This window comes from Anolis sagrei, chromosome 1, assembly GCF_037176765.1.
Source record: "Anolis sagrei isolate rAnoSag1 chromosome 1, rAnoSag1.mat, whole genome shotgun sequence".
Taxonomy (NCBI): domain Eukaryota; kingdom Metazoa; phylum Chordata; class Lepidosauria; order Squamata; family Dactyloidae; genus Anolis; species Anolis sagrei.
In genome coordinates this window covers 33,611,977-33,634,528 of record NC_090021.1, presented here as the reverse complement: position 1 = coordinate 33,634,528, position 22,552 = coordinate 33,611,977, and the positions used below count along the sequence as shown (strand labels likewise).

Genomic DNA, 22,552 nt, shown 5'->3' with positions numbered 1-22,552 from the left:
GAGTGATAGAGGACTCCATAGACCATTGCGTCCAATCCCCTGCTCAGTGCAGAAATTCTGACTATCCCCTTAGATAGATGTCTGTATTCTTTTTTAAGATATCGAGAGAAAAAGATCCCACCATCTCTTTGGTTAATATAATAATTGCTGAAGCACTCTTACCTCAAGAAATTACTTCTAACATTCTGTCAAGAGTTAACCTCTTGTAATGTAAAGTGGTTGGACCTGATCTTACAATCTGGGGCAGTAGAGAACAAAACTGCAGCCTCCTATCTATGACAACCTTTTACATAGGACTGTCACCCTTCAGTCTGTTTCATTCACCATGTCATCCTTGTTGACCTTTCCTGAATATGCTCCAACTTGTTGTTCACCTTCTTAAAATAAGACACTCGGAACTGAATACAATACTTGAAGATGACATGTGGCCTGTGCAGAATATAGTGTGACTGTAATTTTCCTTGACTTGGAAACTATGCTTCTATCAATGCAAGCTAACAAAACATTCACCTTCTTTGCTGTAGCATCACACTGTTGGTTGGCTTATGTTCATCGTATGATCAACAATAATCCCAAGGTCTTTCTCACATGTATTACTGTGAAACCAAGTTTTCTCCATCTTGTATCTGTGCATTTGTTTTTCATGACTTAAATGTAGAATTTTGGCATTTGACTTCATTTCCCAGAAACTGCAAATATCATGCCGCATGGTCAAGAATTCCTGGAAATTGTAGTTAGGTTAAATAAGCTCTAAGAACATTGATTAAGGACCCATTGTGTGATAGGCTAATTTCCCAGGCCAGTATGTTCCCTAACTCTCTTCCTCCTGTTTGTAAACTTTCTACATTTTGTTGACCTCAACTTACCATGTCATCTCAACCTAGAACTATAATTTGAGCTGGCTTGATTTAATTTGACCATAATTAATGATAGTAATAGTTTCTTGGTTTAGACAGGAAAACAAACGACAGTTAACCAAAATAATTCCCAACTGTGCATAAAGAACCAAGGGGAGCAGCAGCAACATAAACCCAGAAGGAAGTTTAGACCCATTTATGTGTTATTAAGTCATAGTTTAGTGTGACATCAAAACAAAATGAAAGTTTCTATTTCTTGTCTGAAAGTATTTTAATTAAACAAGAAAGTATGAGCTGCTGAAGCAGGGGAACTACTGTGGCTTTAAGAAAGATCTAAGCTTTTCTTCCAACTACTTTGTTTTTCAACAATAGCATTAGAGCCCCTGGTGATGCAATGGGTTAAACCTTTGTGCCGGCACAACTGCTGACTGAAAGGTCAGCTGCTTAAATCTAGGGAGTGGGATGAGCTCCCATCAGTCAGCTCCAGCTTCCTATGCAGGGACATGAGAGAAGCTTCCCACAGGATGGTAAAACATCAGGGCACCCCCTGGGCAACATCCTTGCAGATGGTCAATTCTCTCACACCAGAAACAACTTGGGAGTTTTTCAACTCTCTCCTGACACACACACAAAAAAAATAGTATTTTTAATCATTTTTTGTCCTACTGTTCCTCTTGCAAAGCTCATGACAGCACACTTTGTCCTTGTCTGATTTTACCCTCAGAATTATAGCTTGTGCTAAGAGAGAATAATCAGTAGCTATATGGTTAAGCAGAGGTTTCACACATAATTCTTTATCCTTAAGTTGCTGGGAGAAAGACAGGATATAAAGAGAACAAACAAATAAATATAAATGAAAAAATTTAATCATCATTATTCTTACTATCTGTATCCCACTTTTTCTCTCTAAAAAGAGACTCAAAGTGGCTTACAATACAACCAATGCAATGCAATTCAAAACCTAAAAATACACAAACATTAAAATAGAATTAAATATCAACAGTATTAAAAATAAGCAGTTTAAATCCTTAAAACTGATTTAAAACTTTTTCATATGCCACACTCAGTATGAGAAGCACCAAGCAGACAAATGAATGTCTGTCTAGCCCACCATTCTGTTTTTGTAATCAATCAGAAGACCTGGGAGGCCCAAAACATGTTGTTAACATACAACCCTTGTCCTTGATAGTTGTGGGCAGTGGGATTGTCGTCGAAGGCTTTCATGACTGGATTCACTGGGTTGTTGTAGGTCACAACCTCTGAGGATGCCTGCCCTAGATGCAGGTGAAACGTCAGGAGAGAATGCTTGTAGAACATGGCCATATAGCCCTAAAAACCTACAACAACCCAGTGGGATTGTTATTTGGCGAACCAGTCTGGGAACTAGGCAATGGAGGAACAGAAGAGGGGGCTGTTTTCTAGCTGTCCTTTCTTGGCTCCAGAATGTCTTATCTTTCAGCAACAATAAACAATCCCCTGAGGCAGCATCCTTGGAATGTAATTCTCAGCAGAGCCTGGAAATATTTCTTCTTTGGACTACAACTCTCAGAATCCCCACAGCCACTATGGTGTGCAGAGGCATTTGGAGAACTGTAGTGCAAAAAGTAGCATTCTCAGCTTCTGGTTCAAACACACAATGTCTGCTCTCATTACTGATAGTGCAAATACATAGTATCTCACAGACATTGTTACAAGCCCCTGATGACGCAGTAGATATAAACCCCTGTGCCAGCAGGACTGAAGTGCGAGAGGTCAGAGGTTCAAATCTGGGGAAAGCATGGAAGAGCTCCCTCTGTCAGCTCCAGCTCCCCATGCGGGGACATGAAAGAAGCCCCCCACAAGGATAAAACATCAAAACATCTGGGCATCCCCTGGGCAACATCCTTTCAGATGTCCAATTCTCTCACACCAGAAGCGACTTGCAGTTTCTCAAGTCGCTCCAAACACAAAAAAACCCAAAAAATTAAAAAACCAGACATTGCTTACATTTTTTCTTCTGAGCCCATATCTTTAAGCCTTGAAGACTGCATACCTTGATCTTTTGTGAAGTGTTTCCTCTCCCTCTTGATTAATTTATCTTCTGTCAGAGCACAAAGGTGAGAACAGCTCTACAGTCAGACCTTGGTTTATCTTGGGTACAGTTGAGGAGGCTTAAATATTTGTATATTTGTTTTTGTGATGTACAACAACCAGCCTGCAGTATCTGCTTGTCTTTGCTAGCCCCTTTTTTTTGTTTTACTTGGTAGGAACATGGGAAGTGAGGGTGTTTGCTTTTCATTTTCTTTTGTTTTAAAAGTCCTTTGAAGATTTCCCTGAAACGACTCAATTATTATAACCTTATTCTGTAATATTTTAACATTCGGCTGGCCAGAGAGTGTAAGAATGGAAGTTTAACTCCATTAGAAGATTGTGCCATGCCAAACAAAGCAAAAACAATTCCTGTGAATTCTGAGAATACAAAGCTGCTCTTATTTGCAAAGAGTGACATTCTCCACTCATCCAAGGCCGCTTCTGCATACTGGCTTCCTTATCAGTTACAAAGAGACCAGAAACTATTGTTCTCATTCATGTATCCAGATTTTTTAAAAAGCCTGCAGTCCTATGCCAAGCAAAGCAATAGGTCTTGTTGAAATCCAATTACTGTAAGTTGTATTAGTAACCAACCCTGTATACACTTCAAAACAACCCAGCCTTTACAGGGACATTGGAGCAGATGTTCTCTTTTTAGCAGTATGGCCTGAGCTTTCCTGTTTTAAACATTTACCACTGTCGGCTGTTCAGAAGGGGGAGCAAGAGTCCATTAAATGCACAGTTCCAGAATAATTTAACCATGGAAAACATAACTTGCTAAACAGTGGGGCTGTCTTAAGAACTGATTTGTGGCTATGTGCATTTATTTGTACTAAACCTCCCCCCCCCCCCAATACATATGAACAGCAGGGATTCTTTGATGTTCTGAGATGGTAGATATTTCTTCTTAGGAATGATAATCTGAATGTAGAAAAAAACATTTTGAGTAATTCTGAAAGCCAACATGCCTTGAAGCAAGGGAAATAGTCTCTGTCCAAACCACTAACTGTTCTGTGAGCCACTAAATAGTATTATTAGTTCACCACCCTTTCTCCATATCCTCATTCAGCTGTTTTCTGGAAAACTACAGAAATGAAGCCCCGAGGGGGTTGGATGCTTAGTGTGATTGCTCATGAAAATTTTGTTTTCTCCCAACAAAATGCATCTGTGATAAATGCCAAACCTCATCACTGTGAACATGTACTGGAAATTGTTTGACTGAAGTACTCAGCATCATTTGTTGTATGCTGTGGTTCAATATCTCCATTATTTGAACACACACAGGCTAAAATTAAGCACTAATCTAAAATGTTTTGAAATATACTCTCAACATTTCTTTGTTCCCTCTTAACCCCCTGATTCAAATATCCCGAGAGCTTTGTACTGGCACTTTGAAGACTGTTCTTCCATGAAATGTCTTCATGACATGGATTTTAGGAAGGCCATTGACAAGGCCCCCCATGACATTCTGGCAAACAAACCTAGTCCAATGTGGGCTAGGCAAAACTATGGTTAGGTGGAGCTGTAATTGGTTAAGTGAATGCACCCAGAGGGTGCTCCCCAATGCTGCTTCCTCATCCTGGAAAGAAGTGATGAGTGGAGTGTCGCAAAATTCTGTCCTGGGCCCAGTCCTGTTCAACATCTTTATTAATGACTTAGATGAAGAGTTAGAAGGCAGGATCATCAAGTTTACAGATGGCACCAAATTGGGAGGGATAGCCAATACTCCAGAAGACAGGAGAAGAATTCAAAACCATCTTAACAGATTAGAGAGATGGGTCAAAACTAACAAAATGAATTTCAACAGGGACAAATGCAAGATACTCCACTTATGCAGAAAAAAATGAAATGCAAAGCTACAGAATGATGGACGCCTGGCTCAACAGCAGTATGTGTGAAAAAGATCTTTGAGTCCTCATGGACAACAAGTTAAACATGAGCCAACAATGTCACGTGGCACCAAAAAATACCAAAGGGATTTTGGGCTGTATAAATAGGAGTATAGTGGCTACATCCAGGGATCTCTATTCTTCAGACTACACCTGGAATATTGTATCCAATTCAGGGCACTGCAATTGAAGGGAGATATTGACAAGCTGGAATGTGTCCAGCAGAGGGCGACTAAAATGATCAAGGGTCTGTAAAACAAGCCCTATGAGGAGTGGCGTAAAGAGCTGAGCTTCTCAGAAGAGAAGGCTAAGAGGAGACATAATAGCCATGAATAAATATGTGAAGTGAAGTCATAGGAAGGATGGAGCAAGCTTGTTTTCTGCTGCCCTGGAGATGGATGTGGAACAATGGCTTTAAACTAGAGGAAAGGAGATTCCAGCTGAACAGTAGGAAGAATTTCCTAACTGTGGGAGCTGTTCAGCAGCGGAATTCTGTGCCCCAGAGGGTGGGGGAGGTTCCTTGTTTTGGAAGCTTTTAAACAGAGGCTGGATAGCAATCTGTTGGGGGTGCCTTGAATGCAATTTTCCTGCTTCTTGGCAGGGGATTGGACTGGATGGTCCACAAAGTTTCTTCCAACTGTATGATTCTATGATTATAAACAACTGTCTTAGCTTCTTTCCATGTCAATACTTGGTAGAATCTCCCCCATACCTCATTTTCTTGGCTTCTTGAGGCTGTGACTTTTTTTTTTGGTGATATTATCTGTAGAGAGGGTTTGGCCTTAGAGATAGACTGAAGGGCAATTTTCTCTAGCCCTTTCTGACCCTGACCAAATTTGCTTGTACAAAAAAAGAAAAGTAGGAATATTCCTGAATTTGGTCTAGTTTCTCTTTTATATAATCTTCTCTGTTTGTAAAACAATTTTGAGAATATGCCAACAACAACAATAATAACAAAAAGATTTGCCTACAGATACTTTCTACTAGCCTTCAGTACTAACCACAGTACTTCCCTTTCCTTCATAGAGATGCAGACCAGTAAATAGCAAATTTGCCTATTCCCAAGCCACCTGGTGTAGAAATGGTAGAGCACTCTATCCTTCTTCTGTCAGTTCACTTGTTTGTTTGTCTAAAATATTTTTTTCTCTGTGGCTACTAGTCAAGTTAATAAATGTAAGCTTGATGTTATAAGTAAAAATACAATTGTGTGCATAATACACTGCCTAGGCATGCCTATTCTTATAGCTATGAGCCATGCAGTACTCGATGTTGCCAATTTTTGTGTGTTCTTTTTTGGCAGAGAGTTATTGGCCTAAATCAGATTGTTAATCCTGAACAGGGACTGACCAACAGGATTCCAACCATTGTCTGTGACAAAAGTATTCAGCTTTTAAAAAATTACTGACTCTGTAATTGAGCTATCAGAATCCCTGGCACTTTCTTCTTCTGCAGAACTATGATCATAATAGTACAGCTGTGGTGATTTTGCTTCCCTTTCTATTTGTGTTGTGGAATAGGAAAGAGGAAGAACCAAGAGCCATCGCTACTGGCCCAAACTTGGCTCCAAGCACAGCTCTGCCACTTATGGGAAGTTTAAAGTGACCACCAAATTCCGCACTGATTCTGGCTGCTATGCCACCACAGGTCTGAAGGTGAAGCATCTCTTGTTAGGACAAGAGAAGACAGTGTGGCATTTGCAATATACCGACTGGCCGGATCACGGATGTCCAGAAGAACAAGGCTTTCTGTGTAAGATTTTTTGCATGTTGCTAGAAAGGCAGTTGAAAAGCGAAGTGGTGTTTTTCAATTTGCTTTGAGGAATAAGTCAAGAAGAAGGCCACAAAAGTGTTTGTGCATTTTGCTAATAATTGACCTTTTCCAGAGTCATGCAGTGGTAGTGCGGAAGGCAGAAAAAAATCTGCCAGATGTCACTAGCCTATTTCTCTAGTGGCTTGTGTCAGTCACATATACTGTACCTATATCCACCAACACACCTCACTGCCGTTTTCTGTACCAACATATCAATAGGATCCTGACCCAAAGCTAGCAAACAATGCTCATTCCCTCATAGGGCACAGCCTGGCTCTCAAGGCCCTAACCTGGAAGCAGTTGTGAAGTACAATAACTGAAATGAGCCAAACATAACAAGATGCTACCAAACACTTTATGGGATGGAGAAATGATATGTTGGCCTCTCATACATTGATCACAATGTCTTGGCAAAAGAATTGTTTGCTGACCTGCTGAGAACACATTGTGATTGGGGTCCCTCGAGGAGTGGATATAGCTCAGTGACTTATGCAGGATAATCATAACGCATGGGTGGAACATTTCTTTCCAGAGAGCTGCTCCTTGTCAGAGTAGATAATCAGAACTTAGAAGTCTTTTCATTTTCTTCTGAACTATCACTTCCAGTATCCCTCCCTGGCTATGCTGGCAATGGTAGTCAAAATGGAAACCTTTGCAAATTCGGTTGTGTTGTCTACTGAACCTGTTTAAATCCAGATCATACGTTCATAAATGTTGTGTCAGTTCCTGTGTTAATAAAGTATAATTTAGAATTCAGGTTTTCCAAGTTCTAAATCTTTTCCATGAAAGTTTAATATATGGAATTTAGAGCAATAGGAATAGCGGTGCTTTCCACTCTTGCTTGTTAATTATTCCCTAAAACAAAACACATGCATAGAGCTGACATCCGGCTATGTCTTAAAGTAGGGGCTCTTAAACTAGCAAGGGATCCATGAATGAGCTTCTTGTGGGTGGGAGGGAGTTAGTATCTGAACTGGGAATAAAGACTTAGCTTCCTTCCTGTTCCTTTGAAAGTTGTGCTTAGTTGTGCTTAAATTCATTGCTCTGGAGGGGGGGGGGCATATAGCTTTCATAGTTTCTGAAAGGAGCCGATGACCACCCCACAAAAAGAAATTAGGAAGCACTAGTAGCATTCAAAGGTAAAGCCATAATACTCCGTTGCAGCATAAAAGCGGTGTATAAAGGAAAGTTGTAACACTTTTGAGACCAAGAAAAAGAAGTTTCTTGCAAAAGCTTTGGTGAACTTCTGATGCATACCAATTGGAGTGTCATAACAAACACTGCCCAATTGCTCACATTAGGAGTAGATAACAACAACATCATCATCAATAACAACAACAGTTTTATTTCTTACCTGCCTCTCCTTATGGCTCGAGGTGAGTTACAGCACAATTAAAAGCCATAAACACTGTAAAACTTTTATAAATGCACATAGTAAAATGTATTTCTATAAAATTTATAGTAAAATACACAGAATAATAATAAATAGCTGAACAAGCCATAGACTTAATTGTTTGTTTAGGATCTCCCTCTACGTCCCACCTCGGAATCTAAGATCCTCTGGGGAGGCCCTGCTCGCGACCCCGCCTCTTTCACAAGTGAGATTGGCGGGGACGGGGAGCAGGGCCTTCTCGGTGGTGGCCCCCCGCCTGTGGAACTCGCTCCCCGGGGAGATTAGATCGGCAACGTCCCTTCTCTCATTTAGGAAGAGGCTGAAGACCTGGATGTGGGACCAGGCGTTTGGACACCCAGGCAGTTAAAGAAAGACTTGATGACGAGCTGGAACTGGACAAGAGGATTTACAGAACTCCGAACTCTGAGCTCAGGATTAGCCTACTATTGTGTTTATGGTGTTACTATGTATTGATGATTTAATTTAATTTGTAATTGCTTAATTGTTTTTATATATGTATGTATATGTGATAAGGCATCGAATTGTGCCTTTCTCTGTAAGCCGCCCTGAGTCCCCCTTAGGGGGTGAGAAGGGCGGGGTAAAAGTGATGGAAATAAATAAATAAATAAATAAATAAATAAATGATGTCTACAACCCAGCACTTTTGCTTTTCTATCCCTTGACAGAGAAATAATCCATAATTTTCCCACTCTGGCAATTCAGGGAAAAGACAGCCCAGAGTAACCAAGTTCCTGTCAGGTCTCATGTTCTAGGTTCCCGCTCTCATGCTAAACAAAGATAGTAAGAAGATCAGTGGTGTCTTTAGTTCTTCCTGCTTACACTAGGAGCAAGCAAACAACATGTTGGCTTTATTACAACATAACCACGTAATTAGTAAAATAGATTTTCTGTAAACATAAGACAATGCATGGAAACTGCCATAATGGATGAATCTTTCTCTGCATAGAAAAAAAAACTATGTTTGAAGCAGCATGAGTTCCTGCTTGAGAAGCAGACATGCTTTAAATTCTACCTTACTATGCAAGGTAATGCAAGGACCAGATGGATGCTCCTTTCCCATTAGATTCTGGCTCTGACAGGCATTTGTTTCAAGGGGACCTTGCTGCTGTTCTGATCCCAGCCTGTTAATAGGAGGAATTGCTGTAAGTAATGTCTACAGTCATCTGCTTAAGGGACCTAGGGATTTGCAGAGGGGGAAAGAGTGCCTGTGTGTGTTTTTAAAAAGAGCTGTTTAATTTAAAGGACCAAAGTCCCAAGTAGTAATTGACACCCTGCTGGTACTTGCTGGATTCAGTGCCATTTGCTGTCCGGAGGCCAAATAATTAGTGTCTTTTCAGAACTGTAAATTATCATAATTTAAGCAGGAACTTACTCCTCCATACATTTGTCTCCATTCATGTGAAGCTACATCCAGTTCTGTGGGGGGAATGTAATTTTCTTTTTATCCCCATCTTGCAGCCTATTTGGAAGAGATCCAGTCGGTGCGGCGCCATACCAACAGCGTTCTGGACAGCAGTAACAACTGCAACCCCCCAATTGTGGTGCATTGCAGTGCGGGTGTGGGAAGGACAGGTGTGGTTATTTTGACAGAACTCATGATTGGCTGCCTGGAGCACAATGAAGTAAGTAGACTTGTCTCCTAAAAGGTGCTTGTTTCTCACTAATAATAAAGAATGATAACCAAGCACTACTGCAGAGGTAAACTTGGAAGCATCTGGCAGGGAACCACAGATTACAGAGGGGTGGCCTTTTGGTGTGTGGCAGTCAAAATAACAATATTGTATTTCTATGATTTTAAGATGCAGTTTCCTCCTCGTAGAAATGTTTTAAAATAGGGTTTGTCTGAGAACCGTGAGCTGGTCTTATGTATTTTTTTGTTAGTGGTAGTACTGAAATTAGTGTGCATTTTACAATTGATGATGTCTTAGAACCAAAGACATATGGCGTGTCCTGCAGCTTCATGGCTTCTGCTCCATACTTCTGAGATTTGTAATTCAAAGTGTCTAGAAGTCACCAAGTTGCTAGGCCTGTTTGATCAAGAAAAAATTTGTTTCTAAATTCGATTCTTAATTGGGGTGTTTTTTTGTTTCGATATTAAAAATATTTACAAAACTTACCAAAAAAATGTTTTGTTATTTACGAATTTTCGTAAATATTTACAAAACATTTTAGAAAAAAAAATTTTCTTGATCAAACAGGCTAAGTGTGAATGTTGCAGTAATGGTCACCTTGATTAGCATTGAATGGCTTTCTCCCACCCTGGACATTCCATAGTATTAGAGATGATATATAACTCACCATTTGCCTAGTTTCCAACAGACCTCTGAGGATGCCTGCCATAGATGTGGGCAAAATGTCAGGAGAGAATGCTTCTGGAACATGGTCATATACAGCCCTGAAAAGTCACACAAGCCGGATGGCGCGCGGAGGCCGCTTGTGAGCGCGCGCGCGCCATCCAATGGGCTGGCGCAGAAGAGGAGGGGGGCGCAGAAGCCGGAGCCCATTGGATGGCGCGCGCGCTTACAAGCGGCCTCCGCGCGCCATCCGGCTCCGGTTCCTGCGCCCCCCCTCCTCCTCCTCCTCTTCAACTCCCACAATTCCTAACAGCCGGTAGGCTGTTAGGAATTGTGGGAGTTGAAGTCCAGGAGGAGGAGGGGGGGCGCAGGAACCGGAGCCGGATGGCGCGCGGAGGCCGCTTGTAAGCGCGCGCGCCATCCAATGGGCTCCGGCTTCTGCGCCCCCCTCCTCCTCCTCTTCCTCCTCCTCCTCCTCCTCCCAGCTGGGAGGAGGAGGAGGAGGAGGGGGGGCGCAGGAGCCGGAGCCCATTGGATGGCGCGCGCGCGCTCACAAGCGGCCTCCGCGCGCCATCCGGCTTCTGCCACGGTGCACTGCTGGGGTTCTTGGGAGCGCCGGATTGGCTCCCAGGCACCAGCACTGCAGCACCACTCAGCAGCAGCCTCCATGCCATTAACGACACGAGCTGAAGCTCGTAAAATACATGGGGCTGCTGCTTCGATATTTTTAAACCCTTCCGGGTTTAAAAATATGTTTTGATATCGCGTCGGATATTCAAAAAATAACGATTAAAAAACGAAAAACGAATTAACGAAACAAAACCGACAGGCCTACAAGTTGCCTACCTCTGACTATGGCACTCCGTTCTGATCTGGATCTTGCCATTCTCTTAATCATTTCTGGCAGGGGAGCAGGAGGAAGAGCAAAGCGAGGTTAGAGCAAGAAGGAAAAGTGGGAGGTGATGTGCTAGGGTTAGAGCAAAGAGTTGGAGAACGGCAACCCCATGAGAGACATATTAAATTGCCAAGTCTGGAAGCCTTTCCCAGCCCATCTGTAGATTTTTATTCTTTAGCAGACACTTCTTCACACCTTGCCAAGCATCTTTTATTCATGCAATGCCTTGTTTCTTGCATGGCAATGTCACAGTGTTGTATTATGTATTCAGATAATCTCTACTGAAGACCTATTCAAAATGAATACATTCATACATTACAGATTTACTGCATGTGTTGGATAGAAACCGTTACACAATACTGTATTTGTCTACTGCAAGACCCAGACTTGTATCTTTGCCAAATATTTAAGCAAATATTTTGGTTGCATTTAAAATTTCGAAATCTGGCAAATAGTGATGATTTTCTGGAAACGTTAGCCATATGCTATGTCTGTTCACAAGCTTAATTTTTATCATTCTTCAATTTTCCAAATACTTCTTGACCTTTTATGAATTGACAGCTGTTCCTTCTTTTATTTTGGAATCTTTGTTGGCTCTTAATGGCAAGTGAAAAAATGAATTCCATGTTTGAACATTTTTACTAGATCTTTTAAATGATTTCAAAAGATCCAGTAAAGTCAATTTGCCATGTACTGAACAGTGTAGAGTAGACCAAAAAAAAAATCCAGAACATAGGGGAGGAAAATTTCTACCCAGCTCCTAACGGCCACCCTTGAAAATTACACTGCATTGGAGGCAGGTTGGTGAGTCAGCATCTTGGGCACAAGTGAGGTGAGTGGGGCTGCAGTCTAGTTGGCCCTGCTCACAAGAAGTCCCAGACGGGACTGTTTTGTCTCTCTCTTCACTGGAAGGGAACAAAGCGCCTCCCCGTCCCCATGCTGCGAGCGGGAAGGGAATTAACAAAGCCTTTGACAAGCACAGCCCCATCACCACTTTTCTCATCTTCTGTCTGGGAATTTTTTTGCAGCATTGGAATTGTGGGAATGAAGGTTGGAGAAAGACAGAGCTTTAGTGTTGCATTCCAGCAGCATAAGATAAATTTTCAAAACTGATCCTAACTATATTGTGTAAAAGCAGTCCCAGTGCTTTCAAAAGGGATCAAATTTCAAGTAAGAATTACAGTCCAGCGGAACATATTTTCTCCTAAACAGAAAAATATTTTTTTCAGAAATAAAGGATTTGAACAAGAGATAGACTGCCAATATTTAAAATACTTTTTGAGGTGCTAACTGCACAGTGGTGCAGCAGGTTAAACCGCTAAGCTGCAGAACTTGCTGACTGGAAGGTTGACAGAATCTGCAGGATGGGGTGTGCTCCTGTTGTTAGCACCAGCTTCTGCCAACCTAGAAGTTTAAAAACATGCAAACGTGAGTAGATGAATAGGTAATGGGAAGGTAACAGTGCTTCATGCAGTCATGCTGGCCACATGACCTAGGAGGCATCTATGGATCACCAGCTCTTTGGCTTAGAAATGGAGATGAGCACCATCTCCCAGAGTCAGACTCAATTAAACTTAATATCTAGGGGAAATCTTTAGCTTTAACTGAAAATCAAAGTTTTCAACTTCAATGGTTTAGATAAAGTATATCTGTCCCAGAACTCTTAATAACATGAAAACTTGACTTGGGAAAGAAAGATATAGTAGAAAAAATATAGTAGAAAAAAGGGGGAAAAAATCAGGCCAGATGCTCAGCAATTTAAGAGTAAGGTTGAGCTGAGCGAGTCTAAACTAGCCGCATTTTTCCCCTGCTTAGAGAGGGCCATGTTCTGACAGGCTTAGCAAAGCAATTAGGTCATGAGTTGATGATCAGATTCCACCCAACTGCATTCTTTGCTGCAGTGTTGACATTTAGCAAAACCATGAAAGGAAAAAGAAAGGCCTCCTTCTGCTTCATACATTTGAACTGAGAGTAGTCCTGTTTGGTTCTTTGGATGGATTGCTCCACAAAGAGACTTAGAGGGAACATACCCTTTGGATTCTAGGTAGTGGGACATGGATTTTGCTTTCTGAGTAGAACTTAAACATATTACTGCTGGAACATGACCACACAGCCCAGAAAACTCCTAGCAACCCACACAAACATATTGTTTCACAATGGGATATTCTGCCTCAAAGTGTGGTGGAGTCTCCTTTGGAAGTTTTTAAAAAGATTGGATTGCCATCTGCCTGGAGTGCTTTGATTGTGCATTCCTGCATGGCAGGATGTTCAACTGGATTGCCTTTATGGTCTCTTGGAACTCAATGTACACATCATTGCCCCTCTCCCCAGTGAGAACATAACAAGCAGGTATTTGGGATGTTTTGAGTTTATCAACCTCATTAAGGAGGGCACCTAGCTCATTCTGAAAGTATATGGAGAATATCTCAGGTGCTGGACTTGAATGTCCAAATCATGAGGGCAGGAAGAGTGAAAGACCTTCCTGACAAAGATGACTGCCATCTTGGTGTCTTAAAAAGGAGATTATAGAATTTTTAAACAGTAAGGGTAATGACTATTTGTAGCTACATTTTTGCATTAGCTGTATATTATTTCCAGTGTCAAAACTGATCCAGCAATTCTTCATATGTTCACATGACTTAGGGTCATATCAGCTTCACAGATTCCGGCTACCTATTGCTTCTCTAAAAAATTAATTGGCTATTCAGGGTAAAAGCACTCCCAAGGAAGCACATCACAGCCCAGTTTACTAATTCCTTCCCCTCCCCACCCTAATATGTGATGCATGAGAATAGAGATAATACCAGATTGAGATTTTATGCTACAGTGTAATTCCTGCACAAACCCTGCAGTTATATGATGTGATTAAGACTCAACTTGTTCGCTATGTGGAGATCTTGTATTTCCAGTATTTCCACAGTGAAGTGTCCATGTTGGCTGAGGAATTCTTGAAATGGTAGCCATAAAAACACACACCACCACCACCCCCTTAATTCTGGCACTAACATAGTTTTAAAAATACAAATAGCCATTGCTGTGAGTGATAGGATGATGATTCTGGAAATTTTAATAGGTGCTAAAAAAGCATTTGCCCTTTCTCCCTCTGATATTCATGTTTTCATAGAGTGGAAATTTCCATCTCAATACCATTGAATCAACACTATTGTAGATTCTACCATCCAAAAAAAAGAAGAGAAAAAACAATTAACACAATACTATATAATCTTTTCCTTACCGATATAACTATTCATTTAGGGAGTACATGCAAATATTTATATGAATTTTCCCTTTGATTTTTACAGAAAGTCGATGTTCCAGTGATGCTGCAGCATCTCAGAGAACAGAGGATGTTCATGATTCAGACCATCGCTCAATACAAATTTGTCTATCAGGTTCTCATCCTGTTTCTTCAAAACTCTAGACTCATATGACAACCTCTGAAGAGGTCCTTCAGTCACAGTTACATGGCCTTTGGTTCTGGCTGAAAATCTGTCTTTGTTTTGACAATATATGTTGTTGGGTTTGTTTGTTTGGTTTTTTTTTTTACAATATTTTATGACACATGGTCATTGTTGCCTCAAGAGTAGGAAGACTTTCTTCGACCTACAGATTCTGTTATGCAAGATAATTTATTGTTATTATTATTTTCCTGCAAAATGATGTGTGAATTTCCTTAATTTGTGAAACATGTAATGATTTTTATTGACACATCTTCACTGCAACCTGCCCTTAAGTGTAAGAGATGTTCCCATCCAAAGAGGTTCTCTTGTCCTTTGCATTACTGTGTGACATGTGAGGCTGTTTGCATATTTGGATTTGAGGAAATAATGTTTTACAACCTGTTTTTCAGGGCTGACACCATAAAGACTGTGATGAAAAAGGCCTCTGTCCAAGTTTTACCAATTGAAGCATTTCCATAATATTATTACGACAGAGCAAACAGTTGCCCTATGTCCATATTCTCCAGCTTGATGCTGTCCAGATGTGTTAAATTGCAGCTCCCGTCTTTCCCAGTCAGGCTAGGGGCATCAGGTTGTGGAAAGATGCTGTGCAGGATGCATGTTAGATAACTTTTGGTATACTTTCCAGATCCTACAGTTGGGCAAGAATTAATATAATTCCATGGTTGGACATAGAATGTGTGTATACATACATACATACACATACATACATACATACATACACAACTAATTTACTGTATGAGATTCACTTCTAGATACTTTGGCAGAAAAATCAAAAATCTCTTCTCCGACATGTGAGCCTGAGCTTTGACTCTTGGAAATGTTTTCATGTGGCTGTGTAAATTCGTGGTCTCTAATCTGAAATACCTGGAACTAAGGGAAGCTCCCAAGCCTAGCCATTTTTTGATTGTATGTTTCATAGGAGACAAGCTATTACAATGTTTTATGTGGGAGTCCATTAATATGAATGAAAATGGCAGCTTCCACACATTTCATTCAGATTTGGACAGCAGAATTCTTATCCACCAAAATGTAGCAGTTTGGGCCTCATGTATTTCTATGTAAGATGTGTTGTTCTCTGCCATCTGGTCTGGTGGTTACAATTTGTTTTTATCATATTTGCCTAAGATGTTCCCATACAATAATAATAATAATAATAATAATAATAATAATAATAATAATTTTATTTGTTACCCACATCTCATTTTGGCTCAATACAATACCATAAAATACATATATTAAAATACATAGTACATAGAATGAAAACACATTGCTAATAGAATATACATTTGAAATTCATAGTTTAAAATGGACTAGGTAGGCTTGCCAGCAGAGAGAGGTATTTAATTGTGTTTTAAATTCTGACAGTTCATTGGCTGTTGGAGCTCCTCTGGCTGGTCATTCCACAGTCCAGAAGTGACCTATGAAAAGGTCCTCTGGGTGACAATGGCCAATAGGATTCTGGCTGGTTGAAGTAAACATCCTCCAAAGGACCTAAATGTACAGAACTGATTAAATGGGAGAATCAATCCTGTAGGTAACTGGGACTCAGACCATGTAGGTCATAAGCAACACCATGTACTCCAGTTTTATCTGTTCTGACTGGCTGTGCCGCACTACCTGAGATCCTTTTAACTAGACATCTTGATGACTGACCATGACAACCACACCCTCTTCAAATGAGTTATCCACAACTTTTCATGTTCATGTTGATCTGTTGTTGCAGACTGTAACTGGATAGTAATACTGTATAAGTAAGGATAAGCCTAATCCAGGAGGGCTCTTACTGTGTACCTTTGAACATACTCAGTTTTAGATCGGTATACTCACACGTACATGAAACAAATCTGCTACTAGTTGAACTGGTGGGTGCCTTTTAATCCTAATAGATTTTAAAAGCTGCAGTCCTATGGAAATGTCTTTGGATATAAAGCTGCAATCATATCTAAAAGGATGTAATCAGCATTGAACAGAATGGGGCTTACTTCTGAGTAAACTTGCATACAATTGCACTATAATAACATGTTTCTTCAATTAATGTAGCTGATGAATCAGTTGAAATTTCTACGCATAATAAAATGCAAACAGATTTTCCATGGGAAAGAGAACATTCGAGCCTCCCCAAATGACTGGGGATAGAAAATACAGTGAAAAATATCTCTTGTTGATGCTCCTTTAGAGATGCTGTTACTGTTTTAGTGAACTCCGGTTTTCAGTCCAGCGTCTCCTTGTCGATGCCAACATATCTCTTGTTAAATTAGCTGCAACCATTTAAAGTCTTTTAGTGGCATCTGCGTGATAATTGCACAGAGACGCTTTGTATCTGGGAAGCCAGCCAAGGAATAAACCTTGAAGCAAAGTGTATTAAATTAGTGATCTCATTATAGCTTTTTGAATAATTTCCTAATGATGAATTAAGTTTGAACCCAGAACTGTCAAGTCCCATTGCTCCATTTGGCCTGACAGGTAGAGATTAAGATAGGGGAAATAATCGGCTCCAAGGTCTGAATACTATGAGATCTGGATTGCAATGGGTCTATTCTTGGCTTTTCTGTAAGTGCACAAACAAAAAGAACTTATTTAATAAGCAGGAATAATGGAGGCTTAAAGGGAAAAGTCGGCAAGGTATTGCCAAGGCTATTTGTCACTGTGTCTGCTCATCTTGCACAAAGAATTTTAGGGGAGAGCCTTCTGCAACAAAGAACAATGCCTACAAGCAAGCCAAATTGTTAATAGCATAATCAGCAACCATTTTCATGCTATTCCTAAAATGGCTGATGGTGCTGAAAGGGACTTACTTATTTTCTTTTAATTACTGTTAAAATGCATATAACATTCACTGCAGTTTTCACAGGAGAGTTAACCTTGATGGGCTTTGTGTAACATCTTACTCTAAATGAGAGATCCTTATGTATCTTCAATGATTCCTCCTTGGCCTTATTTGCAATGGTGATTTCAAGATTTATTGAGTGGCAGAGCAGGGTGTTTAATTCATGGCAAAATGTTACCAAGCCAGAGTGCCTTTTAAGCAGCATCCAAGGGTGGGAAAGAGAGATTTTGATCTGATCTGATCTTTCATGAGTCCCAGAGGAAATCACAAATATGCATGTGAGGGACCATACCTTAGTGGTAGAACACATGAATTTTCATTCCGAAATTTAATCCCCAGGTGCTGCTTTTGTTGATGTTATTGTTGTTTGCTTTCTGACGTATGATAATGCTAAGGCAAACTTGTGTTAAGAGGGTTTTTTTTTTTGCAAGATTCGTTCAGAAGAGGTTTGCAGTTGCTCTCCCCTGAGGCTGAGAGAGAGTGCAACTTGCTTGTTGCTGTTTAAGTGAATACCTCCATGTCTATATAACAGTCCGATTAGATTACTCTGAAACAATAAATGGTTCAGATTGTGGGGTGATGATAGAGAACACTTGATGCTAATTTTGAAACAATGAAACAATGTCATTGGTTCCTACTTGGTTTCTTGACAAAGTTCAAGCTGCTGGTGATGATTTTAAAGCCTAGTTTTAAGTGATTGATGATCACTGGTGACTAGTATTGGTTGATCAAGACAGTTCTTAATGAGTTCTAATATTCTGACAGATTTTTCTCCAAGTGAAAAGTGTATAGTTACTCCTTCGGAATGAGTTACAGTACGGCCAGCATATCTTGTAGAGATATGAACTTCATATGGTTATGGGAAACTGAAGATAATAGCAAATCCTATTATTTTCAGTGGGGCAGATGATTGGAGGTAGTGAGAAAAGACTGTAGCTTGTACAGTAGGCTTTGAAGGAGTAGGGGGCTAAATGAAAGCAGGATTAGTGAAATCACATATATAGAGGAGTTGTACGGTATTTTCGTTCAACTGGCTTTATAATATAATTGCTACTAGGTTTGTTAAAGAAATTGTTTCCTTCAGATAACTTTCAATAACAAATCTCTTAGCAAAACTATATTATCTATACCAGGGCATCTTAGACTTTTCCACTCGTGACCCCTTTCAGTCGGAGAAATTTTAGAAAACCCTCAGCATTTGCAAGGCTTTTTATGAAGTACAGCTGAAGTATCTTCTATGGAGTCCGCTGTTAATTCTGCACAACAGATTTGTGTAAGTGTCTGAAACAGTGTCTGAAGTTCAGAGAACTTTAACTGTTGTTAATTTTTTCAGAACCCTAATATTGAGCTAAGGTGACCCTATTTGGGGTTGGGACCCACACACAGTTGAAGAAGCCCTGATCTACACCATACATTACACATACACAATAATTGGAGAATTTCAGAAATGAAAGAGTCATTTAGTATTTAATAATGTCAGAAGTCAATAATCTTACATTCTCTCTGCTGCCCCATAAAATATAGAATTTAAAATGCCTTTAGACCAACTCAGCTCATTATTGGGCTGCATCGTTTGAAATTCTTCTGTCTCTATAAAAAGTGCTTGTCCTAATGCAATACTTACATGTATCAACCAATATATTTAATGCAACACAGTAGAGCTTATTTGAGACCCTGCCTGGGGTTGAAGCCCACATTGGATAGCAAGCATCATGGCTGTATATTTAGAAATGATTTACATATTGCTGAAATGGTGAGCAGTGCCTAGTTGGGTGAGGAAAGGTGTGACTGTCGGTTCCTTTGTTAGAATTTTTTAAAAATAATTTAGGAACATATGATTAGCAGTACCGGAAGTTGAATGTTTATAATGTAGTAGTAGTAGTAGTAGTAGTAGTAGTAATTTATTAATATTCCACCCTCTCTCCCCAAGGGGACTCAGGGCGGATCTTTCAACCCAAGCTTGTAAAAAAATTACATGTGCCATGGACGCAAATATAACCATTTTAATTTGCAAGGCAGCTAATGATTTTCTTTCAGAAACTTGATATTTGAAAAAAAAATCCCAGGAATTTGTCATGATAATCTTCCTTTTTAAGCATTACTAATAATCTGATTGTGCATTCAATTGTACTTTCTTTGCTACTCATTTTAATTGCTATTTAAATCATAATTAGTAGCTATGAGTAGTTAGGGAGATGGTAAATTAATCTACCTTGTGATTTTGTACATACCTTCTGAGGTTAAATCCCATTAAATATAGTGAGGCTTACCCTATGTAAGCATGTATGGGACTGCAGCCAAAAATAATTCGCTCTTCCCAGAAGGAAAGTCACTTGTCACATTATCATCTTTTTCCCTCGGGTTACAGCTTCTATGTCAAGCAACAGATGATATTCCTCTGGCATAACAAAATGCTTTATCATGTACTCGATAAACAAGGCTAGTGCAGTTTAATTGACTTTCCCGTGCAACATAGGAGTAACTGGTCAAAGTTTTTTTTTTCTCAAAGTACAAAGAAAATTCCTGGGTTGGTTCAAATCATTATATGCTTCTGTGGATTCATCAAAGGCAACCACAGAATTATCAGGACTTCCTGGGTCATTTCCGTGTCTTAAAAATTCCTGTGTAGTTTCTGCTTTGGATGAAATTGTAACCTCTACTCTAGTCATTCTGCAAATTTACTGCTTTGGACGAAATTGTAATTCTTACTGTAGTCAATTCTACAAAGTCATGAAAAACAGCAAAACCGTACACACAAGTCCCATCTCGAGGCCAAACAGTCCCAAAACACCTTGCTGCTAGAATAATAGGTGGAATTGCTGCTACTCAGAAGAATATATTAGCTTGAATCCTGTTAATCCCAACTACAACAGACCTATAGAATTAATGGGAGTTATCTGTGTTTTTACTTACCATTTATCATTTAACAATTTATTCTTTGCTCTAATGGGAGTAGAGCAAGAGAGAAATAATGTTGAGAAATTAATTCATCGCCACCACCTTTTAAAAAAATGTTTGCTCCTTCCTTCTGCATCTGACCAGTTTTTTTTTCCAAAGGCATTACTTTAAAGTAAAAATGCAAGGTAGTAGGCATTAGGACTGATGAGATCAGCTCTGATGGGAATATTCTCTATATACAGAGAGATATCTTACTGTATTTTGCAAAAAGGTTGCAGTGTAGATGATTCTGAACAGGACCAGTATAATTAAATCAGTAGTGTGTTATAGAAATTTACATACTAAAATGGCAATCTTATAGCCAGTTTCCTCATTGTAAGCACCACGGAAATCAGTTCTCTTCTGTGTACAGGATTCCACTTGTAAGGCTGTGTTATTATACACTTAACAAAGAAATAATTTCCATTGAACTTCGTGTGGCTTACTTCTGAGTAGACATGTATAAAATTATTACACTGTAAATCAGTTTTGTATCACTGGATTGTTCATATTTTGGTTTTACTACAGTTTTTTATGCACCAGCTGGAATTTAGTTAACTCAAGTCCAAAGCCATTATTGAAGAGACTTAAGTACTTCCGTATGTATACATTTTGTAAACAATTGAATTCAGCTGTTATTATTTCCATAAATTGATTATGACTGTCATTAATCTTTTTTTTATACCACTGAAAGGCTAAAAATCTATGCATGCTATTTTGTACGCTAATGTATATTCATATCAGTACATAAGCTTATGCTTGTCGGTTTTGTTTTGTATGGAACCGATTGACTTTTGTCAGTATTTTTGCACTTTTTCTCTTCCCTTTTTAAAAATGTTTTCTTCATCAATAATAATTGGAATATTTTTTTTACACCTTACACTGCCTTTGTGTAAATATCTGTCTTTTGCAATGTAAGAATGTTTTGACTCAAGCTTTTTGTAAGAGACGATGCTTAACCGTATTATGCAATAAAACCCTTTTCCTGAAAATTCAGTTTATTTTCTCATCATTTTGAAAACGGGATTTGTGCATCTTGTATGGGAGGGGGTTGGACTGCATAGCCTTGTGCTCTCTCCTTGCGCTTTCTATGATCACATTAAGCTGTGATTTGTGTTAGATATGGCACGTTGCTTTAGAAACAATGCTCCCAAAGAAACCAGTTTGTTTTCACCATTTCTGGTATTTCTTACCCAGTTGTCATTTTCTATTGCAAAGTGGGGAAAAATGTATCATAGCAAACTAAATGATGATTTGTAACTCTAGAACCAGGACTGTTTCTAGAATTCAACAACTGGCAACCTGATTTATAGTTACATACAAACACAGTCAATGTTGGGTCTGTTTATCAGTGCAGTAAATTCCATAGATTTAGTGCAAACCTGAACAGCTTGGCCAAATCCAACATAAATGAGTGAACATAATCTAGACTGCTGTTTGATAATTTGTCTATCACTAGATGAGATGTGGGTGAATTTGCCTACATTTGCAAGGAAGAACTGACTAGCCCATTGTTCAAGAAGAAAAAACACAAACCTAATAACTTGACCTAGTATTTGCAATGTTTTACGATCTAGAATCCTTTAATTCTACTTTATGCAACCTTAACAGCAATGTTCTATAGTAATCATTTACTTTCCACTGTATAGATAGTTGAAAGGTAGCCACTTATGAAAAACAGTTCAGAAAGTATCGCAACCTCACAAACTGAAAACTGGGCTTTGTCTAACTATATGCATTTCAACAGCAGCCAGAGCTGTGCAGGCATAGCTCTGGCAAGAAAGTGTCTGTATGCACCAATCACTTGGCATGGTGGAAGAGGGAAGGAAGATATGACCTAAACTCAATATTCCACTTTGACTCTCAGCACCACTGATTTGGGTGACTGAACATTTTCTGAATGGGCTACACAGGTATCTGGATCAGAGTACAAAACATACAGTCTAGATTATGTTCACTCATTTGCAAACACAATGGTTTAAGTCAACAGAAGCTTCCTGCCATATGGGTATGCCCTGTAGCTGCATCACAACAAAAGTAATCTTAGCTCAGGATTCAAACAGCATAGTCTACAAATGTAAATTATAAGGACTGTT

General features: G+C 39.5%; 1 protein-coding gene across 1 annotated transcript in view; it reads left to right on the top strand.

Annotated features, from left to right (window-relative positions):
- The window catches only part of PTPN14 (protein tyrosine phosphatase non-receptor type 14), a 137,822-nt gene extending 116,374 nt beyond the window's left edge, over positions 1-21,448 (top strand). Inside the window, exons 17-19 of the mRNA XM_060754280.2 lie at positions 6,334-6,565; positions 9,498-9,661; positions 14,531-21,448. Of these exons, the coding sequence (XP_060610263.2) occupies positions 6,334-6,565; positions 9,498-9,661; positions 14,531-14,659 (525 nt within the window). The 3' untranslated portion in view covers positions 14,660-21,448. The remainder of the gene's footprint in view (positions 1-6,333; positions 6,566-9,497; positions 9,662-14,530) is intronic.
- The last annotated feature ends 1,104 nt before the right edge of the window (positions 21,449-22,552 follow it).